The sequence below is a fragment of the Salmo salar genome, chromosome 26 (assembly GCF_965601325.2).
Source record: "Salmo salar chromosome 26, fSalSal1, whole genome shotgun sequence".
NCBI classification, from domain to species: Eukaryota; Metazoa; Chordata; class Actinopteri; order Salmoniformes; family Salmonidae; genus Salmo; species Salmo salar.
In genome coordinates, this window is record NC_138316.1 from 8825365 (window position 1) to 8853316 (window position 27952).

The following is a 27952-nucleotide window of genomic DNA, read 5'->3' on the forward strand; positions in this document are numbered from 1 at the left end:
ACCTTAACCTCATTCTACTAACATGCCACGTTAATTATCCTAACCTGCTACCTTCTTCTTTGGGATTTGGTTGGCGGATCGCATCCAACTTCGTAGTAAATCCTCGCAATCCCAAGTACTCCTCTGCCGCTGCCACCACAACCAGTATTTTCTGTGACTTTCGATCCATTTCTGCAGTACAATTGAGAACCATGGCTATAAATGCGAAAAAGCCAACCTTACTGAAGCACATGTTCTTCCCATCACTCTTTCTCGGTCTCTGCCTACTCACAGGAATCCTCTCAGGATCCCTCACCCTGTACCCATCTTCCACTACCAATCTTCACTGCTTTGGCATACAACACTTTCTGTACTACTCTAGGCCATCATTGTAAATAAGAATTGGTTCTTAACTGACTTGCCTAGTTAAATAAAGGTTAAATACATAACCCTGGCAACCTCAATCTGCCTTTCTCTCACTAGACACCTCCGATCTCCAGCCCCATGGGCACCCCCACAACTAACATGCATAACTTGTCCCACCGATACCACACATTCCATCGTCTTATGCCCTCCTGCACACTTCTCACATCTAGGCATCTCCCTCCTACACACTGCTGCAACATGCCCATAAACTTGACACCTAAAACACTGTAGTATTTTCAGGAAACAAAAGCTCTCACGGGATAACTGACACTTCCTACCCTGACCTTATCTGGCAAAGACTCTTCATAAAAAGCATGACAGACAAAGTCTTCTGTTTCCCCACACTCTCCATCGGATCTACATCTCACCAAACTGTGTGTCACAGACACCAGGAATCTTATGTTTCAACTGCTCCTCCTTAACACTTAGTGTCGACCCCGTTATCACTCCTTTCATCGGCGCCCTTCTCTGGAGAGCAAAGCATGTCCCAATTCTTGTCCCTCATCGCGTAATCCGGATTACCCGCTCCCTCTGGGTGGAGGAAACACAATAAATCTACATGAGTCCACTCCTAGTTACCTTCACCAACTCAACAGTTCCCAACCTATCCTCCCCCACAGTTTGACACCACATATGTTTCAGCCAAAATGAAATGATCCATTGGCTCTACAAATCTGACTCCCACTGGGCCAAAATCATCCTTATCATTCTCGGGACGAGGCCTGAATTCTCATTGAAGAAATATTTGATCATCATACAGTTCTCTTTTGCCCAAATTATAATCTATAACAAACAAAATGGACTGCGTTTTGTAGACTTGACCATTTGCCAAAGTAAAAAAAAAAGCGTTTAGAAGGACTGCCAGGGCGAATTGAGTTATTGCACATCAAGGCAGGCCTTCCCTTACGGAAAAATTCAAATACATTATAGAACGGCGCAAATAGGATCTCACTATCTCGTGCTTCACTCTGCCCACCTCCTTGTTCTATGATTATTTTGATCCAATTGGAAACGACAGGCTATATATTGGGTTAATTTTCAAAAAAGATTTGCTCCAAATATGCAGTAACCCGTTATTTGAATCTGAACCGAGAAAGATGAACCCGGAAACATAACGCCCGAGCGGAGTTTCCACATCCGGTTTTCAGCGGAAAATGAAGCTAGTTTACGCGGAACCACAGCATGTGTACTTTTTTTGTGACTAAGATTTCGCTAAGTGTCTAGAATGATTTTCCAATGCCTCGACACGCAGCGTCGAACTCAAAGCATTCCGTTTACATTTTCGGAATAAGCTAACCAGTTACCCACCTGGAAGTACTTTGCCGTAGCACCAACTTTTTTTTTCTAATTCCAAACTGTCGTATGGAAGGTTTAGGGGGACCTGCAAAATCAAGGTAGCTACAGTAATTGCTAACTAACGTTAGCTAGTTGAGCTACTCTATTTATCTGAGCCACTAGTCTATGACAAACAATAGGCAACTCCATGTACAGATAATTCATGTATTTCAATCAATGCGCCCTTGCAAGTGGCATATTTGCCGTCAATATAGACTTCAATACATAGTTAGCGAGCAAGATGATTTGGCTACTTGGTGGTACTCACTATTCGTTTATGTTGTGTGCCAAGTCTCATTGGATCTAACATTACTGCAGTGAGATGCAAGTTAGGATTGTCAGGTAGCCTGAGGCTAGTTTGATAAGCTGTATGGGGGTAATTCAGGACACAAAGCACCCATTAGGTATTGTGGTGTAATAACAGTCGTGTTTACATGCAGACATAGGGAAGTAGTGTGGGTGGACTCCCTTGGTCAGTTGGTATAGGCCTAACGTTACACTTGGAATCACCACTATCTAATATTACAGAACGTATTTCCTCAGAATATTCCCATTCTCACTTTGATTTATAGGCTTAAGGAGATAGGCCTGGTCAGCTACTTGGAAATTACTAGGTCTAGCCAAACTATATTTAAGTTGACCCTGGGTGTCACCCAGATAGCTAGTTTAGTTGGTGTGAGATGGATGTAGATATAAAGCCAGAGGAGGAGGAGGTCATTTGGTCTGACACTTTTGATGCAGGTTATTCATGTGCCGAAAATAGATATGACACAGCAAAACAACGTCTTATTTGTAATCGGTTAGAAGATACAAAATCAAATGATAGCGAGATTAAAATGAAATCAACAAAAGTTGGTGCGCCACTTCAAACAGCTGTAAATGTGGGTGGTATAGGTGTTGTTCGTGTTCACACAGAACAGGATAGCCCAAGCACCTCTGTAGGGAATTTAATCAAAGAGGAGCCATGTTTTTACATGTCACCCAGTGATATTCAGATTGGAAAAGTATGTACCTTGTCTCGGTCTGTCCTGGTCAGCAACATTAAACAGGCAAATGTGATGTCCTTTGCAGAGAAAGTGGTGAAAAACTGCTACCCCTTGTGTAAAGAAATAGGTGTGGAATTTGATGTGAGATCCAAACCACTATCCAAAACAAAACTTGACTCACAGTTACTGACTAATGGTGTAATGTATGAGGTTCATAAGTTTGCAAAAAATACAAAAAGGAGTTATACGTATACTGTCTATAATATTCTGAAATATAATTTTAATGTATGTTTTCAAAATCAGAAACGCTGTCAAGATGCCTTACGTATTGCATCTAAACTGAATAGAATTGCCAAACGGAAACATGTCGCAAATAAAGACTTTTCAAAAAAAGTGTTTATAATACCGCTTGTGCCTAGACAATACAAGGAAAAAGAACCTACTTCACCTGCAAGATTCTCAAAAAGACAATTGGATTTGAAAAGGATACAAGAGGCAAATGATACAGAGGAGAAGAGGAACTGTCAGAAGATGGTTAGCAAGACCGGTTTGAAAAATCTGGTCGCTGATGCAAGGACTGTATGGTCTCTGCATGATGAAGAGATCATCTCTATCGAAACAGCTGAAACTGTCAAGCTTGGCCAAGATAATGGACCCACTGACTTCTGCTTAAAGGAGTCTGATGTTCACTCTGGGGTCACAGAGCAAACCCCATGCCCAGAGAACTACCAAGTTGACATTTGCAGGAAAATGATCAATGAAATTGTTACGAGTGGTGAAATGCAACAGATGAGATGGATTTTTGTACCTTTTTCAAACTGTTTTGGTGTTGGGACTGGTTCGGAAAAGAAATTTCAACAAATCCTTGCTGAATACAGATCAGACATCCTACCACTGGTAGTTGAGAAACATTGTGGCTTTAGTTCCACTGAAAAGACAATGATGTGCCTTGTAAGTCAGCTCTTCTGTGGCTTACATTTGATTGATGGCTTAGCTCACCAGGCAAAAACAACTCTTCTACTTTGGGAAAATATGATTTTAGGAGATAAAGAAGTAGGAGTCCATAGCTCCCCTAACATTGGGACAACAGAGTTGGAGTCTGGAACAGTGCGTTTGGTGAGTTCTGTGAGTGATGCTGTGCAAGAGCTTGGATGGGCAGAGGACGGTCAGCTTGTTCCGTTCGAAAGCTTTTTGACCAGCAAAAAAGAATTTGAAGAAGTTCCTTTGTCTCTATCCATTGGACACAGAATTGATGGTCTGTTTCATAATTCTGCTGGAGTGTGTAGCATCCATGATGATTTGGTTGAGTTTACCAGTACGTACGGAGCTGAGAGTAGTTTGCTTGCTGCAGTTGTTGCTGATTTGGAGGTTCAACAGTTCAAGGCCGGATACAGAGCTCTGGGTCTGGTTTCCAAGCTTATCATTGATCCTCTCTGGAGAGCCTTAACTTTGAAGGGAAACGTGTTGGAGATGGAAGAAAGATACCAAACCCTTGTTACCAAATTTAAGGAATGGCAGGAAGATGGGAGAGACCTTGTTAAAGGAAATGCATGCTTGTTTGATGACATTGATGTACCCAAGAACCTTGTGTTTGACAGGCTTACCATGTGGACCGACACAGACTTTTTTGAGTTGACTGTTCAGATTGTTGAGTTGATCCTAGCCAGTTTTCTGAAGGTATGTTCTATGATGCTTCCAGTCGAACCAGAGCTCCTGTCAAAGAAAAATGATCGATTCAGGAAGGATTTGGCAATATTAGATCAATTGCAAAAAGCTAAGTCAAATGCAGTCAGTATTGCCATTGAAGGCATGGACATGTGCAAGAAGAATCACACTTGGGAATGGCTGTCCTTTTTGGATGAACCAAAAATAGTGTCAATGAGGAAAACATTCCAGACAGTGTAGGCAAAGGAAGAAGAAAAGCTCTCTGCCACACCTGCAGAAGAATGGAAATGGTAAAGGAATAGACATGAAAGACAGGATATGTATTTTTTAATTTTAATTTATCTATTTACTAATGAACCACAGTGCAGAACCTTTTAATAGCATGGCATCTTTCAAAAAATGCATGGAATGTGCTATTTTTTTCTAGCACCTTAGCTTTTGTGTTCAGACTGGTGAAAGATAAACAGCAATGCAACCTCAGATGAGTTCAGACAAGTAGATACAAGTATAATATAGTTACATTATATACCTATTTTGTGGTATACTGTATAGCCTAAATATGTTCAAACGTGGTGTCAGTAAATGTTGAATGTCGAATAACGCTTATCCATTTGGTACCACATGTGAATGGTTCCACGTGCTTACCTGTTTTTATATTGTTTGAAATCCAATGTAGAGGTTTTTCAGGAAGTGTGCTGTCAGGAAAAGTGTAGAGGCAATAGTTGAATTTGCAGATTCCCTTGGCCTTCTATTCCCTTTTGATGCCTGGTCATGTTTATGAAAAAAAGAACATGATCATTTTGAAAGGAGACCAGTCGTTATTTTAGTGTTATTAGCTGATTTCTGGACCATTTTCCCCCTCACTTTTTGTATGACCATTGAATTGCCTACTTGAATGGTCAACTTAAATAGAAACAAGATGGAGAGCAAGGCTCTGAAAGTTGTCAACTTTTCCACTGTCAAAATGAGTCATGCTTTGTTTTAATTGTTTTTAAATACATTTTTAAATCATATTTTCGTTATCCATTTTTGAGAGCCTGTTTTATCTCTATATTTTTGTTGGAGATCAAGATGTTTTCATTAGGACAAATGCACACTGGACTGCAGTGCTTTTGTATCTGCTGCAGCATTCAACCTTCCACATTACTGTAGACTTCAGGAAGAACATGCTTTTAGATATAAACATCAAATAATTAGCATAAGGTGAGAGCTTCATTCACTTCGAAAACTATTCACTGTTTCAATTAAGTAGCTATTTAGTTTCTTCTGTTTTTTGTTTTGTTTACTATGACAATGCATTCTGTCTTTCTGCAGGCCGAGTTCCAGGTTTGTGATGTCCACCATGAGAGATTCTTATTGAAGTTTAACCAGTGACTGTGTGTACCAGTGTTTCCTCTGGAAATGTTGTTAGCTGTGGGGGAAAACTTAGCAGGGGTGGGGGGGTCCCCCTTTTTTTGTGTGTTCTGGGGACCTCCCTGTAAAACTTAATATGTATAAGTACTCTGAACCTAGGTTCTGGTGACTTTTTAAAAGGAAAAAACTCAAAGGGAGAGGGACAAAGAGCATCTACTTTCACATTTAAATGTTCTTACTCGTTTCATTGCAGAGAAGTCCCTCTCACAATTAACGGAAGACACTGGTATAGTCAGTGTGATTGCTGCTATCTGGCTTTGGCAGGGGTAGAGCTGCCCCCACTCATCAAACTGTGAGGCCAGCTTTGTCATTGCTGTCAGCTTGTCCAACCTCTGAAATACATGAAAAACTAAGATATGTACACATTAAACAAGAGCCAACAGAGTGGTAGTTCAACAGGAAAAAGTGTTGGGCAACACTGGCCTGAAATATTCTCATCAAAAGATTGTCACACTCATGCCATACCTTGAATGCTTCAACTAGCACATGTTGCTTGTAAAAGAGGGCCACTCTTGCAGCAAGAACTGCCTGGAGAGGAGGGTCAGGTTAACCTCTCTTGGGTATGTGGGACGTGACCGTCCCACCCGCGGTACACACTATCAACAGCCAGTGAAATAGCAGGGCGGCAAATTCAAAACAACAAAAATCTCATAATTCAAATTTCTCAAACACACAAGTATTATACACCATTTTAAAGATCCTCCTTAATCCAACCACAGTGTCCGATTTCAAAAAGGCTTTACGGCGAAAGCATAAAATTAGATTATGTTAGGACAGCGCCTAAACAAGAAAAACCACACAGCCATTTTCCAAGCAAGGAGAGGCGTCACAAAAACCAGAAATACAGCTAAAATTCATCACTAACCTTTGATGATCTTCATCAGATGACACTCCCAGGACTCAGTGTTACAAAATACATGTATATTTTGTTCGATAAAGTTCATATTTATATCCATAAACCGCATTTTACATTGACGCGTGATGTTCAGAAAATGTATTCCCACCAAACCTCCGGTGAATGAGCACATCAATTTACAAAAATACTCATCATAAACGTTGATAAAATTTACAACAGTTATTGAAAGAATTATAGATATACTTCTCCTTAATGTAACCGCTGTGTCAGATTTTAAAATAGCTTTACGGCGAAAGCACATTTTTCAGTATTCTGAGTACAGAGCTCAGCCATCAAAGCAAGCTATACAGTTACCCGCCAAGTTCTGGAGTCAATAAACTCAGAATTAGTATTATAAATATTCCCTTACCTTTGCTGATCTTCGTTGGAATGCACTCCCAGGACTCCCACTTCCACAAGAAATGTTATTTTTGTTCGAAAAACTCCATATTTATGTCCAAATACCTCCTTTTGTTCACGCGTTCAGATCACAAATCCAAAGGCATAACGCGTGAGTGTAAAACCAGAGACGAAAAGTCAAATGGTTCCATTACCGTTCGTAGAAACATGTCAAACGATGTTTACAATCAATCCTTTGGGTCTTTTTAACATAAAACGTTGATAATATTCCAACCGGACAATAGCGTATTCATTACAGAGGAAAAAGAAGGAAGGGCGTGCTTGCCTGCCTGCGCAGTAAACAACTCACTGGTCCCAGGCAGTCCACTGATTGACTGAGCTCCTATTCTCTGCCCAGTAACAGTAGACGCATGAAACAAGTTTCTAAAGACTGTTGACAGCCAATGGAAGCCTTAGGAAGTGCAAAATGACCCCACAGACACTGTAGTTTCGATAGGGATTAGATAGGAAAAACTACAAGTCACTTCCTGGTTGGATTTCTTTCTCAGGTTTTTGCCTGCCATATGAGTTCTGTTATACTCACAGACATCATTCAAACAGTTTTAGAAACTTCAGAGTTTTATCTATCCAAATCTACTAATAATATGCATATCCTATCTTCCGGGCTCGAGAAGCAGGCAGTTTAATTTGGGCACGTTATTCATCTGAATTTCTGAATACTGCCCCCTACCCTAGAGAAGTTAAAGGTGTTTATTCTGCATTACGACATCCTTGTCGACCCACTGTGCTGTCAGACTCAGCATGCTCATGAGGCTAACATCGCTGGTCCAAATGTCATTCGTGAAGCTAATAGCAGTGACGCCCATAGCAAGTAGCTCATGGATGTGCGTTTCAACAATACTGTGTAACTCCGGTAGGGCAACATCTGAAAAATAGCGCCTACTTGGTAGTGTGTACCGGGGCTCGAGGTGCTCGAACCAGTTCGGCAAAAGCCAACATCATCCATGACAGAGAACGGTTGATGGTCAAGGGCAATGAATTCCATTATCTTGGCGTGAATGGATTTCGCCTTTAAGTTGTCTCGCTGGAATTTTCTTAGTCTTTCAAATGACTGCTTGACTTGAACATGTTTAGTTGTTGGAAGTGTGCGCTTAGTTTTGTTATGCTTTTGTTCTAAGTAGGGGGGTGATGCACTTTCCAATGAGTAATTAGATCTGGTATTGAAAGATTTCACTTTCTCCCCTCCTCGGGAAATAATAGCAGCACAAATGTTGCATATGGCCTTTTTGTTATCTTCCTTTAAAACTTCAAAATAGATCCACACAGCTGACGTTGTGGGCTTGGTTAGGAATGCTGTGTTGCATGTGTAGTGCTGTATTTTTCGTGGCGTCATTACGTCATCTACATACGTTATATAGGTACAGTGGGGGGAAAAAGTATTTGATCCCCTGCTGATTTTGTACGTTTGCCCACTGACAAAGAAAGGATCAGTCTATAATTTTAATGGTAGTTTTATTTGAACAGTGAGAGACAGAATAACAACAAAAATATCCAGAAAAACACATGTCAAAAATGTTATGAATTGATTTTCATTTTAATGAGGGAATTAAGTATTTGACCCCCTCTCAATCAGAAAGATTTCTGGCTCCAAGGTGTCTTTTATACAGGTAACAAGCTGAGATTAGGAGCACACTCTTAAAGGGAGTGCTCCTAACCGCAGCTTGTTAACTGTAAAAAAGACACCTGTCCACAGAAGCAATCAATCAATCAGATTCCAAACTCTCCACCATGGCCAAGACCAAAGAGCTCTCCAAGGATGTCAGGGACAAGATTGTAGACCTACACAAGGCTGGAATGGGCTACAAGACCATCGCCAAGCAGCTTGGTGAGAAGGTGACAACATTTGGTGTGATTATTCGCAAATGGAAGAAACACAAAAGAACTGTCAATATCCCTCGGCCTGGGGCTCCATGCAAGATCTCACCTCGTGGAGTTGCAATGATCATGAGAACGGTGAGGAATCAGCCCAGAACTACACGGGAGGATCTTGTCAATGATCTCAAGGCAGCTGGGACCATAGTCACCAACAAAACAATTGGTAACACACTACGCCGTGAAGGACTGAAATCCTGCAGCGCCCGCAAGGTCCCCCTGCTCAAGAAAGCACATATACATGCCCGTCCGAAGTTTGCCAATGAACATCTGAATGATTCAGAGGACAACTGGGTGAAAGTGTTGTGGTCAGATGAGACCAATGTGGAGCTCTTTGACATCAACTCAACTCGCTGTGTTTGGAGGAGGAGGAATGCTGCCTCTGACCCCAAGAACACCATCTCCACCGTCAAACATGGAGGTGGAAACATTATGCTTTGGGGGTGTTTTTCTGCTAAGGGGACAGGACAACTTCACCGCATCAAAAGGACGATGGACGGGGCCATGTACCGTCAAATCTTGGGTGAGAACCTCCTTCCCTCAGCCAGGGCATTGAAAATGGGTCGTGGATGGGTATTCCAGCATGACAGTGACCCAAAACATACGGCCAAGGCAACAAAGGAGTGGCTCAAGAAGAAGCACATTAAGGTCCTGGAGTGGCCAAGCCAGTCTCCAGACCTTAATCCCATAGAAAATCTGTGGAGGGAGCTGAAGGTTCGAGTTGCCAAACGTCAACCTCAACCTTAATGACTTGGAGAAGATCTGCAAAGAGGAGTGGGACAAAATCCCTCCTGAGATGTGTGCAAACCTGGTGGCCAACTACAAGAAACGTCTGACCTCTGTGATTGCCAACAAGGGTTTTGCCACCAAGTACTAAGTCATGTTTTGCAGAGGGGTCAAATACTTATTTCCCTCATTAAATGCAAATCATTTTATAACATTTTTGACATGCGCTTGTCTGGATTTTTTTCTTATTCTGTCTCTCACTGTTCAAATAAACCTACTATTAAAATTATAGACTGATAATTTCTTTGTAAGTGGGCAAACGTACACAATCAGCAGTGGATCAAATACTTTTTCTCCCCACTGTACCCACGTCAGCTTTGACATCAATTTTGCACATTGGCGTTAAACTAGACATCGGGCCGATGTTGGCATTTGTAGCTAATATCGGCCAATTCCGATATGCTTACCGATATACCGTGCATCCCTAGAAATAATAGAAAAGTGAAACATGTAATAATAGATACACAATGAGTAACGATAGCATGGCTATATACAAGGGGTACCAGTACCAAGTTGATGTGCAGGGATATGAGGTAATTGAGGTATATACTGTATGTACATATAACTAGGAATAAAGTGACCGATTAGTAAACAGTAGCAGCAGCGTATGTGATGAGTTAAAAAAAAGTAAGTTCAGGTAGCTATTTGGTTAACTATTTAACGAACTATTTAGCTTATGGCTTGGGGGTAGAAGCTGTTCAGGGTCCTGTTGGTTTCAGAATTAGTGCATCAGTACCGCTTGCCGTGCGGTAGCAGAGAGAACAGTCTATGACTTGGGTGGTTGGAATCTTTCTCTGACACCACCTGGTATAGAGGTCCTGGTATGGAGCTCGGGCCTAGTGATGTACTGGGCTGTCTGCAGTACCCTAGTGCCTTGCAGTGCCGTACCAAGCAGTGATGAAGCCAGTCATGCTGTTCTCAATGTTCAGTCAAGACTGCATGTAGTATTTTTACCTCTACAGTGTAGAGTCAACCATGTGGTGATATGAAACATTCCACATTGTTCCTCTGATTTATGTATCACTGGTGGGGAGACAGTTTCTGGATCAAAATATATGCAAGTAATGCTGTGACTTGGGATTTGATATCTTTTTACAATGATTAACACTGTCACTAGGCCGGGATGAAGTGGATATTCATATCCTCTCATGACTGGAGGTCAATGAGGTTATTCATTTTATTTTATTAATTTGCTTGATCTAATCATTTCATACATGTGTATTCTCTTTCAACTTGATGCATGTTATTTGAATCTGGGTGTACAACAGCTCTTTTCAGGGTCCAGTTTGTGATCCTCAAAAATGTATTAGTAGTCTTTTTTGTTGTGAGTTCCACTTATTTTTTTGTACTGTCTACTAACTTTCCTGCCGGTTTGAATATTCATGAAACATGATCATCTTTGGCTCTGCTCCTTATGTTTATTCACAGATCCTCTGCTTGAAACAATTACGGGATGTGAAGTCTGATTCTGTTCTCAACTTGTTGACCTGCCCTGAGGATGTTGAACACCACTGTTACACCTTCAGCCATTTATTTTTTTCCTGTCAGTCGATGGGCTGACTGACCTCAAGGCGCAGAAGGTGTTTTAAGGTTTGTCGTCAGACACAAATTATTCAGAGTCTGTTGTGAAAGACAAAGATATCCAGTCATTTCTAATTATTTATAATGTATGACAATAGTAGTTAAACACGACTCGAGAAATTATTGAATTACATATTCCTTGGCGGCAGTCAGCCTAGAGGTTTGAAATGTGAATCAGTTACTGAAGGGTGTCTAGTGTCATTTCCCAGCTGACCTCTGTGTACTAGTGTTGTGCCTTTTAGCTGGGCACATATGGGCCCTAAAATGTTCCATGGGCCCTAAAATGTTCCATGTGTGGTGTGCTGCGGCTGACCTGGTGCCTCTGCACATGTGTTTTGGGGGGTTGGGAAAGGCTAAAGACAAAGTTCAATTTCTGGAAAAAAGGACAAAGCATTATCCTGTTGTATTTTAGGTATAGGAGGAGGTCTGGTCATCTAGTCTGGTGCAGTGGGGTGTTCCAGGTCCGCAACACTTGAGGAGAAAACTTCTTAATCATGATAAGGTATGGTAAACTTGTGACTGTACGTGTCATAGTCACTGTGTGGACCTCTATGAATCATTACTTAGCTAGGGACAGTTAGCTGCTTGCACATACAATAAATATTTATACAACTTTCTACAAAATTGGCTTGCCACTGTAAATGCTCAAAAACATGATGGTTCTTATCACACCGAAAGCGCACTTGATGATTAAATTATTTGTGTTGCTCCTTCCTTCACAGGTCCTCTGCTTGCCATACTAGAGGGACATAGTCTGTTTCCATCCTCAACTTGCGGACCTGCCCTGAGGATGTTTTACACCACTGTTGCGCCTTCAGCCATGTTGATTTCCGACTGGTTGTCTTTGGACTACATGCCATGGGCTGACTGACCTGAACCTTTACCAGAACAGAAATACAATGTTCATCAGACTTTCCTCACATTGGACTACTCTCTGATTAGTTATGAGGTCACAGGAAATGGACTCATTACTCATAAATCATTGCAGCTCACTTGACTGCTTCTGACTGTGGGTAGCAGAGCTCTCTGGTGTTTCACCATTTGAAATTAAACAACAAAAATGTAAATGACCATTGTTTTACACTTCCGACATATCGCAGCAGTAAGAGTAGTATTCTACCCGACTCATATAAACAACATCCTTGAGTGTTTCGTTGATGAATGTATCTTTATAAGATTGTATTCCTTTTTTACCTGTAAAAAACCTGTAGACATGCATGATCCTGTAAATATTTTCAAGGAACATAAATCTCACTACTTGGTATTTTTATATGGGGATTGTGAAAAATATATTTGTAATGTACTTTTGTATGTTAATTGTAAATCAAAATAGTTTTCATTGGACTAGTCCATAAGATTTTAGTCAGGATTTGTTTGTCTTCACCAACTGTTCTTAATTATGCAACCTTTTTTGTCCAATTATCTCCACGTAATACAGCCATCTTTTCCATTCTTGGTTATCTGCCTCTGTAGCCTTTATCTAAACTTTCATTTTTTTGTATTACTTTATTATTTTTATTGCTACTGTCTTCACATGGAGATGTTAGTTATGGGTTGATGATTCCAATTTGGCAACAGGTGCTTGGATAGTTGGGATTAAATAAGTATTGTTACGGTAATAAAAAATGTAAATATCGGTCCCACTTTAAACCAAGTACTACATTCACAAATCATCTATAAGTGTTTGTCGTACTCTATGAAGGGTTACATACCCATTGCCACTGTAGAGTGAATTGCCAAATGTGACATAACTCAATATGTATGTTCACACACCATTTGTAGAGTATGACATATGGTTATAGACTATTTGTGAAGTATTTATGTAGTGTTTATGAAGCCTTTATGAATGCTATTTAATGCCTTTATAAGTTGTACTCAAAATTATAAATACTAGTATTATTAATAGACTTATATTTGTTTGGGGTGTTAAGTGAGCTAGCAAGTGTATTATGGCATTTAGGTGTTATGGATAATAGCTCTGGAGGAGAGGTCGAGCCAAAACAAAGTAAACACTGTTGCCTCCAGTACGATAGGTGGCGATATTGCACTGTTTATCTTGACTGCAAAACAAAGAAGCAGATGCAAATGTCCAATCTGGAGTATCATGGGTCATGCACTGCATACGTGGAGTGTCTGAAAGTGGGCGTGTCAACAGAAGTGGGTGTATGGAAAGCGAATCAGCTAATTGGGCAGATTTGTTGCCACTTGACCATTTTGTGTGTGGGCTGCACGACAAGTAGATTGTTGAAAACCGTAGCATTTTAGCTAACCTTAATACCGTCATTCTCCTAACCTGCCACGTTAATGATCCAAACCTGCTACGCATTTTAGCTAAGCCTAACACCTTTCCTAACCTTAACCTCATTCTACTAACATGCCACGTTAATTATCCTAACCTGCTACCTTCTTCTTTGGGATTTGGTTGGCGGATCGCATCCAACTTCGTAGTAAATCCTCGCAATCCCAAGTACTCCTCTGCCGCTGCCACCACAACCAGTATTTTCTGTGACTTTCGATCCATTTCTGCAGTACAATTGAGAACCATGGCTATAAATGCGAAAAAGCCAACCTTACTGAAGCACATGTTCTTCCCATCACTCTTTCTCGGTCTCTGCCTACTCACAGGAATCCTCTCAGGATCCCTCACCCTGTACCCATCTTCCACTACCAATCTTCACTGCTTTGGCATACAACACTTTCTGTACTACTCTAGGCCATCATTGTAAATAAGAATTGGTTCTTAACTGACTTGCCTAGTTAAATAAAGGTTAAATACATAACCCTGGCAACCTCAATCTGCCTTTCTCTCACTAGACACCTCCGATCTCCAGCCCCATGGGCACCCCCACAACTAACATGCATAACTTGTCCCACCGATACCACACATTCCATCGTCTTATGCCCTCCTGCACACTTCTCACATCTAGGCATCTCCCTCCTACACACTGCTGCAACATGCCCATAAACTTGACACCTAAAACACTGTAGTATTTTCAGGAAACAAAAGCTCTCACGGGATAACTGACACTTCCTACCCTGACCTTATCTGGCAAAGACTCTTCATAAAAAGCATGACAGACAAAGTCTTCTGTTTCCCCACACTCTCCATCGGATCTACATCTCACCAAACTGTGTGTCACAGACACCAGGAATCTTATGTTTCAACTGCTCCTCCTTAACACTTAGTGTCGACCCCGTTATCACTCCTTTCATCGGCGCCCTTCTCTGGAGAGCAAAGCATGTCCCAATTCTTGTCCCTCATCGCGTAATCCGGATTACCCGCTCCCTCTGGGTGGAGGAAACACAATAAATCTACATGAGTCCACTCCTAGTTACCTTCACCAACTCAACAGTTCCCAACCTATCCTCCCCCACAGTTTGACACCACATATGTTTCAGCCAAAATGAAATGATCCATTGGCTCTACAAATCTGACTCCCACTGGGCCAAAATCATCCTTATCATTCTCGGGACGAGGCCTGAATTCTCATTGAAGAAATATTTGATCATCATACAGTTCTCTTTTGCCCAAATTATAATCTATAACAAACAAAATGGACTGCGTTTTGTAGACTTGACCATTTGCCAAAGTAAAAAAAAAAGCGTTTAGAAGGACTGCCAGGGCGAATTGAGTTATTGCACATCAAGGCAGGCCTTCCCTTACGGAAAAATTCAAATAAATTATAGAACGCGCAAATAGGATCTCACTATCTCGTGCTTCACTCTGCCCACCTCCTTGTTCTATGATTATTTTGATCCAATTGGAAACGACAGGCTATATATTGGGTTAATTTTCAAAAAAGATTTGTTCCAAATATGCAGTAACCCGTTATTTGAATCTGAACCGAGAAAGATGAACCCGGAAACATAACGCCCGAGCGGAGTTTCCACATCCGGTTTTCAGCGGAAAATGAAGCTAGTTTACGCGGAACCACAGCATGTGTACTTTTTTTGTGACTAAGATTTCGCTAAGTGTCTAGAATGATTTTCCAATGCCTCGACACGCAGCGTCGAACTCAAAGCATTCCGTTTACATTTTCGGAATAAGCTAACCAGTTACCCACCTGGAAGTACTTTGCCGTAGGACCAACTTTTTTTTTCTAATTCCAAACTGTCGTATGGAAGGTTTAGGGGGACCTGCAAAATCAAGGTAGCTACAGTAATTGCTAACTAACGTTAGCTAGTTGAGCTACTCTATTTATCTGAGCCACTAGTCTATGACAAACAATAGGCAACTCCATGTACAGATAATTCATGTATTTCAATCAATGCGCCCTTGCAAGTGGCATATTTGCCGTCAATATAGACTTCAATACATAGTTAGCTAGCAAGATGATTTGGCTACTTGGTGGTACTCACTATTCGTTTATGTTGTGTGCCAAGTCTCATTGGATCTAACATTACTGCAGTGAGATGCAAGTTAGGATTGTCAGGTAGCCTGAGGCTAGTTTGATAAGCTGTATGGGGGTAATTCAGGACACAAAGCACCCATTAGGTGTTGTGGTGTAATAAACAGTCGTGTTTACATGCAGACATAGGGAAGTAGTGTGGGTGGACTCCCTTGGTCAGTTGGTATAGGCCTAACGTTACACTTGGAATCACCACTATCTAATATTACAGAACGTATTTCCTCAGAATATTCCCATTCTCACTTTGATTTATAGGCTTAAGGAGATAGCCCTGGTCAGCTACTTGGAAATTACTAGGTCTAGCCAAACTATATTTAAGTTGACCCTGGGTGTCACCCAGATAGCTAGTTTAGTTGGTGTGAGATGGATGTAGATATAAAGCCAGAGGAGGAGGAGGTGGGGATATCTCCAGCTGTCATTTGGTCTGACACTTTTGATGCAGGTTATTCATGTGCCGAAAATAGATATGACACAGCAAAACAACGTCTTATTTGTAATCGGTTAGAAGATACAAAATCAAATGATAGCGAGATTAAAATGAAATCAACAAAAGTTGGTGCGCCACTTCAAACAGCTGTAAATGTGGGTGGTATAGGTGTTGTTCGTGTTCACACAGAACAGGATAGCCCAAGCACCTCTGTAGGGAATTTAATCAAAGAGGAGCCATGTTTTTACATGTCACCCAGTGATATTCAGATTGGAAAAGTATGTACCTTGTCTCGGTCTGTCCTGGTCAGCAACATTAAACAGGCAAATGTGATGTCCTTTGCAGAGAAAGTGGTGAAAAACTGCTACCCCTTGTGTAAAGAAATAGGTGTGGAATTTGATGTGAGATCCAAACCACTATCCAAAACAAAACTTGACTCACAGTTACTGACTAATGGTGTAATGTATGAGGTTCATAAGTTTGCAAAAAATACAAAAAGGAGTTATACGTATACTGTCTATAATATTCTGAAATATAATTTTAATGTATGTTTTCAAAATCAGAAACGCTGTCAAGATGCCTTACGTATTGCATCTAAACTGAATAGAATTGCCAAACGGAAACATGTCGCAAATAAAGACTTTTCAAAAAAAGTGTTTATAATACCGCTTGTGTCTAGACAATACAAGGAAAAAGAACCTACTTCACCTGCAAGATTCTCAAAAAGACAATTGGATTTGAAAAGGATACAAGAGGCAAATGATACAGAGGAGAAGAGGAACTGTCAGAAGATGGTTAGCAAGACCGGTTTGAAAAATCTGGTCGCTGATGCAAGGACTGTATGGTCTCTGCATGATGAAGAGATCATCTCTATCGAAACAGCTGAAACTGTCAAGCTTGGCCAAGATAATGGACCCACTGACTTCTGCTTAAAGGAGTCTGATGTTCACTCTGGGGTCACAGAGCAAACCCCATGCCCAGAGAACTACCAAGTTGACATTTGCAGGAAAATGATCAATGAAATTGTTACGAGTGGTGAAATGCAACAGATGAGATGGATTTTTGTACCTTTTTCAAACTGTTTTGGTGTTGGGACTGGTTCGGAAAAGAAATTTCAACAAATCCTTGCTGAATACAGATCAGACATCCTACCACTGGTAGTTGAGAAACATTGTGGCTTTAGTTCCACTGAAAAGACAATGATGTGCCTTGTAAGTCAGCTCTTCTGTGGCTTACATTTGATTGATGGCTTAGCTCACCAGGCAAAAACAACTCTTCTACTTTGGGAAAATATGATTTTAGGAGATAAAGAAGTAGGAGTCCATAGCTCCCCTAACATTGGGACAACAGAGTTGGAGTCTGGAACAGTGCGTTTGGTGAGTTCTGTGAGTGATGCTGTGCAAGAGCTTGGATGGGCAGAGGACGGTCAGCTTGTTCCGTTCGAAAGCTTTTTGACCAGCAAAAAAGAATTTGAAGAAGTTCCTTTGTCTCTATCCATTGGACACAGAATTGATGGTCTATTTCATAATTCTGCTGGAGAGTGTAGCATCCATGATGATTTGGTTGAGTTTACCAGTACGTACGGAGCTGAGAGTAGTTTGCTTGCTGCAGTTGTTGCTGATTTGGAGGTTCAACAGTTCAAGGCCGGATGCAGAGCTCTGGGTCTGGTTTCCAAGCTTATCATTGATCCTCTCTGGAGAGCCTTAACTTTGAAGGGAAACGTGTTGGAGATGGAAGAAAGATACCAAACCCTTGTTACCAAACTTAAGGAATGGCAGGAAGATGGGAGAGACCTTGTTAAAGGAAATGCATGCTTGTTTGATGACATTGATGTACCCAAGAACCTTGTGTTTGACAGGCTTACCATGTGGACCGACACAGACTTTTTTGAGTTGACTGTTCAGATTGTTGAGTTGATCCTAGCCAGTTTTCTGAAGGTATGTTCTATGATGCTTCCAGTCGAACCAGAGCTCCTGTCAAAGAAAAATGATCGATTCAGGAAGGATTTGGCAATATTAGATCAATTGCAAAAAGCTAAGTCAAATGCAGTCAGTATTGCCATTGAAGGCATGGACATGTGCAAGAAGAATCACACTTGGGAATGGCTGTCCTTTTTGGATGAACCAAAAATGGTGTCAATGAGGAAAACATTCCAGACAGTGTAGGCAAAGGAAGAAGAAAAGCTCTCTGCCACACCTGCAGAAGAATGGAAATGGTAAAGGAATAGACATGAAAGACAGGATATGTATTTTTTAATTTATCTATTTACTAATGAACCACAGTGCAGAACCTTTTAATAGCATGGCATCTTTCAAAAAATGCATGGAATGTGCTATTTTTTTCTAGCACCTTAGCTTTTGTGTTTAGACTGGTGAAAGATAAACAGCAATGCAACCTCAGATGAGTTCAGACAAGTAGATACAAGTATAATATAGTTACATTATATACCTATTTTGTGGTATACTGTATAGCCTAAATATGTTCAAACGTGGTGTCAGTAAATGTTGAATGTCGAATAACGCTTATCCATTTGGTACCACATGTGAATGGTTCCACGTTCTTACCTGTTTTTATATTGTTTGAAATCCAATGTAGAGGTTTTTCAGGAAGTGTGCTGTCAGGAAAAGTGTAGAGGCAATAGTTGAATTTGCAGATTCCCTTGGCCTTCTATTCCCTTTTGATGCCTGGTCATGTTTATGAAAAAAAGAACATGATCATTTTGAAATGAGACCAGTCGTTATTTTAGTGTTATTAGCTGATTTCTGGACCATTTTTCCCCCTCACTTTTTGTATGACCATTGAATTGCCTACTTGAATGGTCAACTTAAATAGAAACAAGATGGAGAGCAAGGCTCTGAAAGTTGTCAACTTTTCCACTGTCAAAATGAGTCATGCTTTGTTTTAATTGTTTTTAAATACATTTTTAAATCATATTTTCGTTATCCATTTTTGAGAGCCTGTTTTATCTCTATATTTTTGTTGGAGATCAAGATGTTTTCATTAGGACAAATGCACACTGGACTGCAGTGCTTTTGTATCTGCTGCAGCATTCAACCTTCCACATTACTGTAGACTTCAGGAAGAACATGCTTTTAGATATAAACATCAAATAATTAGCATAAGGTGAGAGCTTCATTCACTTCGAAAACTATTCACTGTTTCAATTAAGTAGCTATTTAGTTTCTTCTGTTTTTTGTTTTGTTTACTATGACAATGCATTCTGTCTTTCTGCAGGCCGAGTTCCAGGTTTGTGATGTCCACCATGAGAGATTCTTATTGAAGTTTAACCAGTGACTGTGTGTACCAGTGTTTCCTCTGGAAATGTTGTTAGCTGTGGGGGAAAACTTAGCAGGGGTGGGGGGGTCCCCCTTTTTTTGTGTGTTCTGGGGACCTCCCTGTAAAACTTAATATGTATAAGTACTCTGAACCTAGGTTCTGGTGACTTTTTAAAAGGAAAAAACTCAAAGGGAGAGGGACAAAGAGCATCTACTTTCACATTTAAATGTTCTTACTCGTTTCATTGCAGAGAAGTCCCTCTCACAATTAACGGAAGACACTGGTATAGTCAGTGTGATTGCTGCTATCTGGCTTTGGCAGGGGTAGAGCTGCCCCCACTCATCAAACTGTGAGGCCAGCTTTGTCATTGCTGTCAGCTTGTCCAACCTCTGAAATACATGAAAAACTAAGATATGTACACATTAAACAAGAGCCAACAGAGTGGTAGTTCAACAGGAAAAAGTGTTGGGCAACACTGGCCTGAAATATTCTCATCAAAAGATTGTCACACTCATGCCATACCTTGAATGCTTCAACTAGCACATGTTGCTTGTAAAAGAGGGCCACTCTTGCAGCAAGAACTGCCTGGAGAGGAGGGTCAGGTTAACCTCTCTTGGGTATGTGGGACGTGACCGTCCCACCCGCGGTACACACTATCAACAGCCAGTGAAATAGCAGGGCGGCAAATTCAAAACAACAAAAATCTCATAATTCAAATTTCTCAAACACACAAGTATTATACACCATTTTAAAGATCCTCCTTAATCCAACCACAGTGTCCGATTTCAAAAAGGCTTTACGGCGAAAGCATAAAATTAGATTATGTTAGGACAGCGCCTAAACAAGAAAAACCACACAGCCATTTTCCAAGCAAGGAGAGGCGTCACAAAAACCAGAAATACAGCTAAAATTCATCACTAACCTTTGATGATCTTCATCAGATGACACTCCCAGGACTCAGTGTTACAAAATACATGTATATTTTGTTCGATAAAGTTCATATTTATATCCATAAACCGCATTTTACATTGGCGCGTGATGTTCAGAAAATGTATTCCCACCAAACCTCCGGTGAATGAGCACATCAATTTACAAAAATACTCATCATAAACGTTGATAAAATTTACAACAGTTATTGAAAGAATTATAGATATACTTCTCCTTAATGTAACCGCTGTGTCAGATTGTAAAGTAGCTTTACGGCGAAAGCACATTTTTCAGTATTCTGAGTACAGAGCTCAGCCATCAAAGCAAGCTATACAGTTACCCGCCAAGTTCTGGAGTCAATAAACTCAGAATTAGTATTATAAATATTCCCTTACCTTTGCTGATCTTCGTTGGAATGCACTCCCAGGACTCCCACTTCCACAAGAAATGTTATTTTTGTTCGAAAAACTCCATATTTATGTCCAAATACCTCCTTTTGTTCACGCGTTCAGATCACAAATCCAAAGGCATAACGCGTGAGTGTAAAACCAGAGACGAAAAGTCAAATGGTTCCATTACCGTTCGTAGAAACATGTCAAACGATGTTTACAATCAATCCTTTGGGTCTTTTTAACATAAAACTTTGATAATATTCCAACCGGACAATAGCGTATTCATTACAGAGGAAAAAGAAGGAAGGGCGTGCTTGCCTGCCTGCGCAGTAAACAACTCACTGGTCCCAGGCAGTCCACTGATTGACTGAGCTCCTATTCTCTGCCCAGTAACAGTAGACGCATGAAACAAGTTTCTAAAGACTGTTGACAGCCAATGGAAGCCTTAGGAAGTGCAAAATGACCCCACAGACACTGTAGTTTCGATAGGGATTAGATAGGAAAAACTACAAGTCACTTCCTGGTTGGATTTCTTTCTCAGGTTTTTGCCTGCCATATGAGTTCTGTTATACTCACAGACATCATTCAAACAGTTTTAGAAACTTCAGAGTTTTATCTATCCAAATCTACTAATAATATGCATATCCTATCTTCCGGGCTCGAGAAGCAGGCAGTTTAATTTGGGCACGTTATTCATCTGAATTTCTGAATACTGCCCCCTACCCTAGAGAAGTTAAAGGTGTTTATTCTGCATTACAAAATCCTTGTCGACCCACTGTGCTGTCAGACTCAGCATGCTCATGAGGCTAACATCGCTGGTCCAAATGTCATTCGTGAAGCTAATAGCAGTGACGCCCATAGCAAGTAGCTCATGGATGTGCGTTTCAACAATACTGTGTAACTCCGGTAGGGCAACATCTGAAAAATAGCGCCTACTTGGTAGTGTGTACCGGGGCTCGAGGTGCTCGAACCAGTTCGGCAAAAGCCAACATCATCCATGACAGAGAACGGTTGATGGTCAAGGGCAATGAATTCCATTATCTTGGCGTGAATGGATTTCGCCTTTAAGTTGTCTCGCTGGAATTTTCTTAGTCTTTCAAATGACTGCTTGACTTGAACATGTTTAGTTGTTGGAAGTGTGCGCTTAGTTTTGTTATGCTTTTGTTCTAAGTAGGGGGGTGATGCACTTTCCAATGAGTAATTAGATCTGGTATTGAAAGATTTCACTTTCTCCCCTCCTCGGGAAATAATAGCAGCACAAATGTTGCATATGGCCTTTTTGTTATCTTCCTTTACAACTTCAAAATAGATCCACACAGCTGACGTTGTGGGCTTGGTTAGGAATGCTGTGTTGCATGTGTAGTGCTGTATTTTTCGTGGCATCATTACGTCATCTACATACGTTATATAGGTACAGTGGGGGGAAAAAGTATTTGATCCCCTGCTGATTTTGTACGTTTGCCCACTGACAAAGAAAGGATCAGTCTATAATTTTAATGGTAGTTTTATTTGAACAGTGAGAGACAGAATAACAACAAAAATATCCAGAAAAACACATGTCAAAAATGTTATAAATTGATTTTCATTTTAATGAGGGAATTAAGTATTTGACCCCCTCTCAATCAGAAAGATTTCTGGCTCCAAGGTGTCTTTTATACAGGTAACAAGCTGAGATTAGGAGCACACTCTTAAAGGGAGTGCTCCTAACCGCAGCTTGTTAACTGTAAAAAAGACACCTGTCCACAGAAGCAATCAATCAGATTCCAAACTCTCCACCATGGCCAAGACCAAAGAGCTCTCCAAGGATGTCAGGGACAAGATTGTAGACCTACACAAGGCTGGAATGGGCTACAAGACCATCGCCAAGCAGCTTGGTGAGAAGGTGACAACATTTGGTGTGATTTTTTTCGCAAATGGAAGAAACACAAAAGAACTGTCAATATCCCTCGGCCTGGGGCTCCATGCAAGATCTCACCTCGTGGAGTTGCAATGATCATGAGAACGGTGAGGAATCAGCCCAGAACTACACGGGAGGATCTTGTCAATGATCTCAAGGCAGCTGGGACCATAGTCACCAACAAAACAATTGGTAACACACTACGCCGTGAAGGACTGAAATCCTGCAGCGCCCGCAAGGTCCCCCTGCTCAAGAAAGCACATATACATGCCCGTCCGAAGTTTGCCAATGAACATCTGAATGATTCAGAGGACAACTGGGTGAAAGTGTTGTGGTCAGATGAGACCAATATGGAGCTCTTTGACATCAACTCAACTCGCTGTGTTTGGAGGAGGAGGAATGCTGCCTCTGACCCCAAGAACACCATCTCCACCGTCAAACATGGAGGTGGAAACATTATGCTTTGGGGGTGTTTTTCTGCTAAGGGGACAGGACAACTTCACCGCATCAAAAGGACGATGGACGGGGCCATGTACCGTCAAATCTTGGGTGAGAACCTCCTTCCCTCAGCCAGGGCATTGAAAATGGGTCGTGGATGGGTATTCCAGCATGACAATGACCCAAAACATACGGCCAAGGCAACAAAGGAGTGGCTCAAGAAGAAGCACATTAAGGTCCTGGAGTGGCCAAGCCAGTCTCCAGACCTTAATCCCATAGAAAATCTGTGGAGGGAGCTGAAGGTTCGAGTTGCCAAACGTCAACCTCGAAACCTTAATGACTTGGAGAAGATCTGCAAAGAGGAGTGGGACAAAATCCCTCCTGAGATGTGTGCAAACCTGGTGGCCAACTACAAGAAACGTCTGACCTCTGTGATTGCCAACAAGGGTTTTGCCACCAAGTACTAAGTCATGTTTTGCAGAGGGGTCAAATACTTATTTCCCTCATTAAATGCAAATCATTTTATAACATTTTTGACATGCGCTTGTCTGGATTTTTTTCTTATTCTGTCTCTCACTGTTCAAATAAACCTACTATTAAAATTATAGACTGATCATTTCTTTGTAAGTGGGCAAACGTACACAATCAGCAGTGGATCAAATACTTTTTTCCCCCACTGTACCCACGTCAGCTTTGACATCAATTTTGCACATTGGCGTTAAACTAGACATCGGGCCGATGTTGGCATTTGTAGCTAATATCGGCCAATTCCGATATGCTTACCGATATACCGTGCATCCCTAGAAATAATAGAAAAGTGAAACATGTAATAATAGATACACAATGAGTAACGATAGCATGGCTATATACAAGGGGTACCAGTACCAAGTTGATGTGCAGGGATATGAGGTAATTGAGGTATATACTGTATGTACATATAACTAGGAATAAAGTGACCGATAGTAAACAGTAGCAGCAGCGTATGTGATGAGTTAAAAAAAAGTAAGTTCAGGTAGCTATTTGGTTAACTATTTAACGAACTATTTAGCTCATGGCTTGGGGGTAGAAGCTGTTCAGGGTCCTGTTGGTTTCAGAATTAGTGCATCAGTACCGCTTGCCGTGCGGTAACAGAGAGAATAGTCTATGACTTGGGTGGTTGGAATCTTTCTCTGACACCACCTGGTATAGTGGTCCTGGTATGGAGCTCGGGCCTAGTGATGTACTGGGCTGTCTGCAGTACCCTAGTGCCTTGCAGTGCCGTACCAAGCAGTGATGAAGCCAGTCATGCTGTTCTCAATGATCAGTCAAGACTGCATGTAGTATTTTTACCTCTACAGTGTAGAGTCAACCATGTGGTGATATGAAACATTCCACATTGTTCCTCTGATTTATGTATCACTGGTGGGGAGACAGTTTCTGGATCAAAATATATGCAAGTAATGCTGTGACTTGGGATTTGATATCTTTTTACAATGATTAACACTGTCACTAGGCCGGGATGAAGTGGATATTCATATCCTCTCATGACTGGAGGTCAATGAGGTTATTCATTTTATTTTATTAATTTGCTTGATCTAATCATTTCATACATGTGTATTCACAGGTGATGCGTGTGCTTCTCTTTCAACTTGATGCATGTTATTTGAATCTGGGTGTACAACAGCTCTTTTCAGGGTCCAGTTTGTGATCCTCAAAAATGTATTAGTAGTGTCTTTTTTGTTGTGAGTTCCACTTATTTTTTTGTGCTGTCTACTAACTTTCCTGCCGGTTTGAATATTCATGAAACATGATCATCTTTGGCTCTGCTCCTTATGTTTATTCACAGATCCTCTGCTTGAAACAATTACGGGATGTGAAGTCTGATTCTGTTCTCAACTTGTTGACCTGCCCTGAGGATGTTGAACACCACTGTTACACCTTCAGCCATTTATTTTTTTCCTGTCAGTCGATGGGCTGACTGACCTCAAGGCGCAGAAGGTGTTTTAAGGTTTGTCGTCAGACACAAATTATTCAGAGTCTGTTGTGAAAGACAAAGATATCCAGTCATTTCTAATTATTTATAATGTATGACAATAGTAGTTAAACACGACTCGAGAAATTATTGAATTACATATTCCTTGGCGGCAGTCAGCCTAGAGGTTTGAAATGTGAATCAGTTACTGAAGGGTGTCTAGTGTCATTTCCCAGCTGACCTCTGTGTACTAGTGTTGTGCCTTTTAGCTGGGCACATATGGGCCCTAAAATGTTCCATGGGCCCTAAAATGTTCCATGTGTGGTGTGCTGCGGCTGACCTGGTGCCTCTGCACGTGTGTTTTGGGGGGTTGGGAAAGGCTAAAGACAAAGTTCAATTTCTGGAAAAAAGGACAAAGCGTTATCCTGTTGTATTTTAGGTATAGGAGGAGGTCTGGTCATCTAGTCTGGTGCAGTGGGGTGTTCCAGGTCCGCAACACTTGAGGAGAAAACTTCTTAATCATGATAAGGTATGGTAAACTTGTGACTGTACGTGTCATAGTCACTGTGTGGACCTCTATGAATCATTACTTAGCTAGGGACAGTTAGCTGCTTGCACATACAATAAATATTTATACAACTTTCTACAAAATTGGCTTGCCACTGTAAATGCTCAAAAACATGATGGTTCTTATCACACCGAAAGCGCACTTGATGATTAAATTATTTGTGTTGCTCCTTCCTTCACAGGTCCTCTGCTTGCCATACTAGAGGGACATAGTCTGTTTCCATCCTCAACTTGCGGACCTGCCCTGAGGATGTTTTACACCACTGTTGCGCCTTCAGCCATGTTGATTTCCGACTGGTTGTCTTTGGACTACATGCCATGGGCTGACTGACCTGAACCTTTACCAGAACAGAAATACAATGTTCATCAGACTTTCCTCACATTGGACTACTCTCTGATTAGTTATGAGGTCACAGGAAATGGACTCATTACTCATAAATCATTGCAGCTCACTTGACTGCTTCTGACTGTGGGTAGCAGAGCTCTCTGGTGTTTCACTATTTGAAATTAAACAACAAAAATGTAAATGACCATTGTTTTACACTTCCGACATATCGCAGCAGTAAGAAAAGTATTCTACCCGACTCATATAAACAACATCCTTGAGTGTTTCGTTGATGAATGTATCTTTATAAGATTGTATTCCTTTTTTACCTGTAAAAAACCTGTAGACATGCATGATCCTGTAAATATTTTCAAGGAACATAAATCTCACTACTTGGTATTTTTATATGGGGATTGTGAAAAATATATTTGTAATGTACTTTTGTATGTTAATTGTAAATCAAAATAGTTTTCATTGGACTAGTCCATAAGATTTTAGTCAGGATTTGTTTGTCTTCACCACACTGTTCTTAATTATGCAACCTTTTTTGTCCAATTATCTCCACGTAATACAGCCATCTTTTCCATTCTTGGTTATCTGCCTCTGTAGCCTTTATCTAAACTTTCATTTTTTTGTATTACTTTATTATTTTTATTGCTACTGTCTTCACATGGAGATGTTAGTTATGGGTTGATGATTCCAATTTGGCAACAGGTGCTTGGATAGTTGGGATTAAATAAGTATTGTTACGGTAATAAAAAATGTAAATATCGGTCCCACTTTAAACCAAGTACTACATTCACAAATCATCTATAAGTGTTTGTCGTACTCTATGAAGGGTTACATACCCATTGCCACTGTAGAGTGAATTGCCAAATGTGACATAACTCAATATGTATGTTCACACACCATTTGTAGAGTATGACATATGGTTATAGACTATTTGTGAAGTATTTATGTAGTGTTTATGAAGCCTTTATGAATGCTATTTAATGCCTTTATAAGTTGTACTCAAAATTATAAATACTAGTATTATTAATAGACTTATATTTGTTTGGGGTGTTAAGTGAGCTAGCAAGTGTATTATGGCATTTAGGTGTTATGGATAATAGCTCTGGAGGAGAGGTCGAGCCAAAACAAAGTAAACACTGTTGCCTCCAGTACGATAGGTGGCGATATTGCACTGTTTATCTTGACTGCAAAACAAAGAAGCAGATGCAAATGTCCAATCTGGAGTATCATGGGTCATGCACTGCATACGTGGAGTGTCTGAAAGTGGGCGTGTCAACAGAAGTGGGTGTATGGAAAGCGAATCAGCTAATTGGGCAGATTTGTTGCCACTTGACCATTTTGTGTGTGGGCTGCACGACAAGTAGATTGTTGAAAACCGTAGCATTTTAGCTAACCTTAATACCGTCATTCTCCTAACCTGCCACGTTAATGATCCAAACCTGCTACGCATTTTAGCTAAGCCTAACACCTTTCCTAACCTTAACCTCATTCTACTAACATGCCACGTTAATTATCCTAACCTGCTACCTTCTTCTTTGGGATTTGGTTGGCGGATCGCATCCAACTTCGTAGTAAATCCTCGCAATCCCAAGTACTCCTCTGCCGCTGCCACCACAACCAGTATTTTCTGTGACTTTCGATCCATTTCTGCAGTACAATTGAGAACCATGGCTATAAATGCGAAAAAGCCAACCTTACTGAAGCACATGTTCTTCCCATCACTCTTTCTCGGTCTCTGCCTACTCACAGGAATCCTCTCAGGATCCCTCACCCTGTACCCATCTTCCACTACCAATCTTCACTGCTTTGGCATACAACACTTTCTGTACTACTCTAGGCCATCATTGTAAATAAGAATTGGTTCTTAACTGACTTGCCTAGTTAAATAAAGGTTAAATACATAACCCTGGCAACCTCAATCTGCCTTTCTCTCACTAGACACCTCCGATCTCCAGCCCCATGGGCACCCCCAC

At 40.9% G+C, this 27952-nt stretch overlaps 1 protein-coding gene across 5 annotated transcripts; it reads left to right on the forward strand.

The window, feature by feature from the left end:
• Positions 1 to 1548: 1548 nt before the first annotated feature.
• Positions 1549 to 27883, forward strand: LOC123730734 (transposable element Tcb1 transposase). Of its 5 annotated transcripts, none has more exons than XR_014382796.1 (7): positions 1549 to 5594; positions 11206 to 11367; positions 11771 to 11860; positions 12081 to 19317; positions 24950 to 25111; positions 25515 to 25604; positions 25825 to 27883. XR_014382796.1 is itself a non-coding variant. In XM_045708054.2 (2 exons), the coding sequence occupies exon 2, from the start codon at positions 22779 to 22781 to the stop codon at positions 23589 to 23591; it is 813 nt and encodes a 270-aa protein (XP_045564010.2). In that variant the 5' UTR covers positions 15239 to 19317; positions 19429 to 22778; the 3' UTR covers positions 23592 to 24943. The 5 variants fall into 5 exon arrangements, 1 of the variants encoding a protein (XP_045564010.2); XR_014382797.1 differs by having other exon boundaries at positions 12081 to 15508; XR_014382798.1 differs by having other exon boundaries at positions 1549 to 1799.
• The last annotated feature ends 69 nt before the right edge of the window (positions 27884 to 27952 follow it).

Excerpts from the sequence above, each read along its gene's own strand:
- LOC123730734 (XM_045708054.2), top strand. The coding sequence starts at position 22,779 with ATGATCATGAGAACGGTGAGGAATCAGCCCAGAACTACACGGGAGGAT.